This window comes from Pediculus humanus, genomic scaffold, assembly GCF_000006295.1.
Source record: "Pediculus humanus corporis 1103172108319 genomic scaffold, whole genome shotgun sequence".
Taxonomy (NCBI): Eukaryota; Metazoa; Arthropoda; class Insecta; order Psocodea; family Pediculidae; genus Pediculus; species Pediculus humanus.
In genome coordinates this window covers 87,102-93,553 of record NW_002987888.1, presented here as the reverse complement: position 1 = coordinate 93,553, position 6,452 = coordinate 87,102, and the positions used below count along the sequence as shown (strand labels likewise).

The 6,452-nt window shown below is 29.6% G+C and overlaps 1 protein-coding gene across 1 annotated transcript; it reads left to right on the top strand.

Moving 5' to 3' along the window:
- Positions 1 to 5,420: 5,420 nt before the first annotated feature.
- Positions 5,421 to 5,727, top strand: Phum_PHUM610210 (uncharacterized protein; the record flags this gene model as incomplete). Its single annotated transcript, XM_002432993.1, has 3 exons — positions 5,421 to 5,428; positions 5,458 to 5,632; positions 5,692 to 5,727. 3 exons carry the CDS (start codon positions 5,421 to 5,423, stop codon positions 5,725 to 5,727), a joined length of 219 nt encoding a protein of 72 aa, XP_002433038.1.
- Between the last annotated feature and the right edge of the window lie 725 nt (positions 5,728 to 6,452).

Sequence of the window (6,452 nt, the reverse complement as noted above, 5' to 3'; positions counted from 1 at the left end):
GGAGAGAGGGGCGCTCGCGGGAATTTTAATCTGCATTTGAACCTCAACCTCCTCCACACTAGCGAGGATGTGACTCCCATTCGAGGAAGATCCCGGTGCTTCCCCTTTTTTACCCTTCGAGTGATAACCCCGAGCTGCCACCATAGTTTCTGTCTTTACTCAGACTTCGCAATTTTCCGGAGTGATCGATGTCTGGAGTCGCAAAAGGATGCTAGGTCACTAATTTCCTGATGGAGGTACAAGTCTGCTCTTGTTTAGACGAGCTGCAATTGAACTCCCACTCCCAGGATTTGAACTCACGACTCTCAACTCGGTGGCTTTCGGGCCGATTTTTTCCCTTTTCAGACTCAACCTGGCAACTTCAGGCTCCCCCAAGGCATCCATGTGGAAGCTTAATTTTGTAGGGAACGTTTAGTTAACGTGAGAAATCAACTCCCGGAATCCCCGCCTCTAAATTATCCTCTTTACCTATCCTCCGAGTAGTCGAATTATTAGAATACACTAGCACTTCCGGTTCTTCTTCTTCAACTTCCGGTTCTTCTTCCTCCACTTCCTCATTTTTTTCCTTCGTTTAACTTATGTGATTTAATATAAGTCGGATTTTTTTTTTGAAACGGGAAAATATTAATAATAATAATAACGATTGGAAAAATATGAATAAATAATTTTTTTTTGTTTATTTGTTTCCGGTTTTTTTTCTTTCCGACTTTTCTCGTTTTCCCTATTTGCTGTTGTTCCTATAGCTACAGCTGCATAGTTTCCCTCTATTGAAAAAAAAAAAAAAATATATATATATATATATGCAATAAATTACTGGGAGGTTTCAAAATAATTTTAATAAATCATTTTTTATTTTTAAAAAAACGTATGTTGCATATTTATAACTTTCGTGTAAAATTTTCTTATTAGAATTCGAATGGTAAAAAAAATTTTTTTTTTTTTTTTTACGCGCGAGTATAAATTTTCCTATTCTTCTTCTTCTTCTTTTTGTTAAATTTTATCAACAGATGCTGTCGGATGGTTTTTGATTAATTTTTTTTTTTTTTCAAACTCTTAACCACGAGTAAAGAAAGGAAAAAAACGTCGTGTGTTTGTTTGTTTGTTTGTTTATAGAACAAGAGAAAAAAAAAAACTTAAAAATAACCGTCATTTTCTTTTTTTTTTCTTTCTCCCAAATGTCGCCGGTCGTAAACAAAACATAAATATAATAATTTCGAAACGAGGGGTTGTTGTTGTTGTTGTTGTTAAAGTCGACAGGTACCCGTTGGGACCGTTTGTTGCGTTTGTTGCCAATAAATTTTCAATTTAAAAAAAAGAAAATAATAATAAATTTAATCGTTATAATAGTAAACTACTACGGATACGATTGGGTGGAAACGGACAAACACACACACAGACACACGCACGCACTTCCTGTTTGTTTTGTTTCACATCCGTTTTTATGTTGTTGTTGTTGTAAATTTTACCCCATCCCCTTTTCTTACGAGGGTGATAAAACTGTCATTTTTGGTTTAAGTCAAAACGAAAACCGACCGACGGACTTCTTCTCTCTCTCTGTAGGAAGAAGTTCTTTTGTTGCCATTTTACGTCAACAACGTGCTATCGTTGTAAACTTTTTTTTTTCCTTTTTTTCCTTTTTTCTTTTTTCTTCTTCTCCTTTTAATAATTTTTTTTTTTCCAAAATGTCATTTTCTTTAACGACTTTTCTAAAAGAATCATTCTTCCGCAAACGTGATTTAGAACAATCGTCAATATATATAAATTTTTCTTTTTTTTTTTTCTTATTTTTTTGGGGAGTTAAAATTTTATTATATATATGAAAAAAATAATAATGATAATAATAACAATCGCATCTTATATCAAATCAAAATCATTTATATTATGTTACAGTATAATATATAATATATATTATTATTATTATTTTCATCACATTTTATGATGTTTTTTTTTTGTTCCGGGGGGTTTTCTTTTTTTTTTTTTTTTGTTTTTTGTCTATTTCCGGTAATTGACTTTGAAAAGAAAATTTCTTTGTTTTTGTTTTTTTTTTTTTTAATTTCTTTCTCGTGGACTGTTGTTATTATTATTATATAGTAAACATTTCCTTTTTTTTTTAAAGGAAAAAAATCGTTACTGGAAACGGAAGAAAAATTTTTTTTTACGTGACCTTGAAACACGCGGAAAAATTAAAAAATGGCGGGAAATTTTTTTTTTTTTTGATTGGTTATGAACGATTAATAATTTTTGAATAAATCGATTTTTGTGTGAAATGATAATAATAATAATAATAATAATAATAATAATAATAATAATAATAATAATAATAATAATAATAATTAATCATGGCGTCGGTGAGAGTTTTAGAAATCGAGTCAGAAAAAAAATTTTTTTTTTTTAGAAAAAATGATGAGAATTTTCCTTTGTGTGAGTTTTTTTTTATGTTTATTTCCCACGGGCGACGTTTTTCTTATTAAAATTATCGTCAATGAATAATAGTCGAACGTGAAATTTATATTTTAAATTGACATATCGAAAATTTTTTTTTTTTTAAAAAAATGGCGGGAAATTTAAAAAATTTTTTGCAAGGATTTTCTTTTTATTTATTTATGTGACGTAATATCTGAAATTTTTTTTTTTGTTCAGAAATAAATTTTAAAAAATTATGTATTTTAATTTATAACGTTTGTTATCGATTGGAAATTTTTTTTTTGTTTTGTTTTTTAATAAAATCAACTCCGAATGTAAACAAACAAACAAACGAACAAACAGAAAATTTAATTTTTTTTTTTTTTTGGTAATGGAATAACAACAACAAAAGAAAAGTTTTTTTTTTTATTTTATTTTATATCAAAGAAAAAGAAGATTAAGAAAAAGAAGAAGAAAGAAAGAGAAAGAAAAAAAAAATTTTTTTTTTTGTGCAAAAAGGAAAATAAAAAGGGAAAAAGGAAAGGAAAAAAAAACTGCGTAAAAGGAAAATAAAAAAAAAAAGAAGGAAAAAAAATTTTTTTTTTTTGGATTGACATAAGAATGGCGTGCAAGGTAAATAATGAAACTTTGGATTTCGTGACTGGAAACATTTTTTTTTTTTTTACCCTCCAGCAGGAGCAATGGAATTGCTGTTGTTGCTTATGCGAGTGTCGCGTTATTATCATTATCTGCATCTCTCTTAACTACTTTCGTTTTTATTATTATTATTATTATTATTTCTTTTAACTTTTTATTGTTTGATGCATTTGCTGCGGGATAGAAAAAAAAAAAACTTAATGGAAAACAAAAACAAAAACAAAAAACTTGATGATTTATTTTTAAATTTAATCGCGAGTATTATACGGCCGCCATTTTGAATTCCATGTTTAAAAATCTATTTCGATTCGTTTTAATTTTTTTTTATCGTCGTCGTCACTTTAAAATACACATTCGTGATGTGTTTTAATCACGAGTGACGTCATATTATTATTATTTTTTATTTACCGTAATAAAAATTCAGTTTTTCCGATCCTTTTTGTAACGAAAAAAGGTTTAAAGGTTTTCTTCTCTTGTCGATCGTAAACATTAAATTACTATAAAGTTGTCAAAATAAATAAAAATAAAAAACAAACTTTTTTTTTTCGTATTTAATCATATCACGTTTGAAAACATAAAAAACAGGATGAAGAAGGGAAAAAAATTTAACCGGAAGTTAAATTTTCATTCGAATGAAAACGATCGAGGAAGGAAGGAATCATTATGACGTAATCAAAAAAAATTTTTTTTTTTTTTAACTGGAGGAACCCAAAATGGTGAAACGGAATGCGGAAAAATTCTATTTTACACACAAGATTGACTACTAGATAATTTATCAAAGTCTAAAAAAAAACAGAAAAAATTTTTAATTTACAAAGGAAAAAAAGGAAAAAAAAGGAATGGAAAAGGAAAAAAAACATCGAACGACGACAAAACAAAAAAAAATAAAAAAATATTTTCATCCTTTTCCTCTTTCCCATCGTCCTCATTTATTTTGTTTATCTTTTTTTTTTGTTTTTTTGTTAATTCTGCAGCCACGTTATGTTTTTTTTTCTGTCGAAAGTGGCAGGAAGTAATATTGCTTTTTTTTTAAAACAATTTTTCACTTTTTTTTCTTCTTCTCCGGTCCGTCGTTCGATCGATTACAAATACGTGAAAAATTTTTTTTTTGTTTTTTGAAAAAAGAAAACGTCATCAGGTAGAAGGGGAAAGGAGGAGTGAGGGGAGGGGAGGGGAGAGAGGGAAGGGGGTGGAAAAAAAGCAAAGACATAAAAAAAAATAAAAGAAAAAAGGATTCCATTAAATAAGTCTTTTGAAGTCTTTAAATCGGTTTTAAACTGGAAATAAACGTATTCCTTAGGCAAAATCGGTCTCGTTTAAAATAAAATGGAAAAACAGAAAAAAACAGAAAAAACGATGATAATACGATGGAGAAAAAAAAAATAAAAAAAAGACAAAGAATAAGGAAAAAGATGAAACAGAAAATGTGGAATGGGAGGGGCAAGGGGAGGGAGGGAGAGAAGGAAGGGAAGAACCAAAATAAAAAGATTTTTTTTTTTTTTATACGGACGGTGGAGAGGCTGGAGCCGAAAGGAAGGAAGGAAGGAGGGAGGGAGGAGGTTGACGATTGAAGGGGATTTTCCAATTTCACACGTCTTGATTCCACAAATCGTCAGCCCTGGAAAACTTTTCCAAGATTTTCTTTTTTTTTTCTTTTTTTTTTAAAAATAAACTTCACATTTTTTTTTTTTTTTTTAAATTTACATTCCTAAATATTTAAGTTTTGGGTAATTAACCTTTAATTTCGCCATTTTTTTTCCCTCTCTCTCACTCTCTATCTCTCTTACTCTCTCTCTCTCTCTTTCTTATTCTTATTCTTTTTTATTTTCTTTTCGACTTTTTTTTTAAAATAAAATTTTATTTAATGCCTTCGAGATTAAATGCAGACTAACAAAAAAAAAAAAAAAAACTTGTGGAGGGGGAGGTGAGGGTGGAATGGGGTGAAGGGAGGAGAAGGGAGAGGTCGTTATATTCGGTGAATCGTGAAAAAAAGAAAGGAAAGAAAAAAGAAAATTACAATTTTAATTGTGTGACTGAAAAAAATTTTGGGCATTAATGTTATAAAATTCAGCGAAAAAGAATTTTCCAGTTTTTTTAAATTGGTTTTCCCGGGTTTCACCCCTTTCCTTCTCCTTCCCCCGCCACCTCCTCTTCACTTTTTTCTTCTTTTTCTTGTTATTCTACTTCTCTACGCGGAAGAAAATGAAAAAAAAGAAAATTTTTATTTATTTTCGTTTGTTTTTTTTATTAACTTAAATTCAAATAAAAAAATTTGTTTGTTTGTTTTTTTTTGAGCACGACGGAAATCGAATAATTTTCCCGCCATTTTTTTAAAAATCATACCTGAATATATTTTTTAAATGAGTTCGTTTGTCAATTTTTTTTTTTTCTTCTCAGGGCTTCGCAAAAATTAAATTTGTCATCTCCTCATCGTCGTAAACGTCACGCATCTTTGGATGATGATGGAAATAAGTCGACCGGATTTACTGGAACAATTCATCGAACTCCGCCTCCGATGCCTCCAGCACTTCTTCGTAGGATAGGAGTTAAAGAAGTTACGGGAGTCGGAAAGGTGAGTGAAAAACTTTATTTTTTTTTACTCTCCCTTTCTCTCTTTTCATTTTCTCCGAGGCAAATCAACCAAGAGTTTATTTTCCCTTGAGTTAATATAAATACTACGATTGGGGGGGGGTTTTTCCGGGAGTTAGGAAATCATTAAAATTTACCGAATAACGTGAGTGATGAATACAAAATAAACTGGAAAATGTCGTACATCGTGCACATACGTACGTATAAGAAAACGTCGTTGCCATTTTACATTATTAAGAATTCATATCGAGTCGGATAATTTTTCCTCTCTCTCTCTCTATCTTTTTTCTGTCTTTTTTTTTATTTTGCTGGAAAAAAAGGAAAAACAAAATGAATATTGAAATGATGATGATGATTTTACAATTTTTGTATTCCGTTTTGGTTTTGTAATTTTGATTCTGTCAAATTTCATTAACGACGACGATGAATTTTGTTCGGGAGTAATAAAAAAAAAAAATCTTACGTTACGCGAGTAATAAAATTACCCGTGAGTAGTTATTTAATACCCCCCACGTGCCCCTTATCCCCTCCTCCCCCTCTTTTGAGCAATGATAATTAAATTGAGTAATTTTTTTGCTTGTTCGTAAGTTTGAATTTGACAAAATTTTCTAAAAACGTTAAAGAACAACGACGGACTAAATTAAATTAAGAAGAAGAGAAAGAAAAAACAAACAAACAAACAGTACAAAACTTTCCGGTTGTTTCTTTTTTTAAACAGATTTGATTTTTATCTTCGAAACAATTACGACAAACAAAAAAACAAACAAAAGAGAAAAAAATGAGATTTTTTTTTGCTTTGTTTT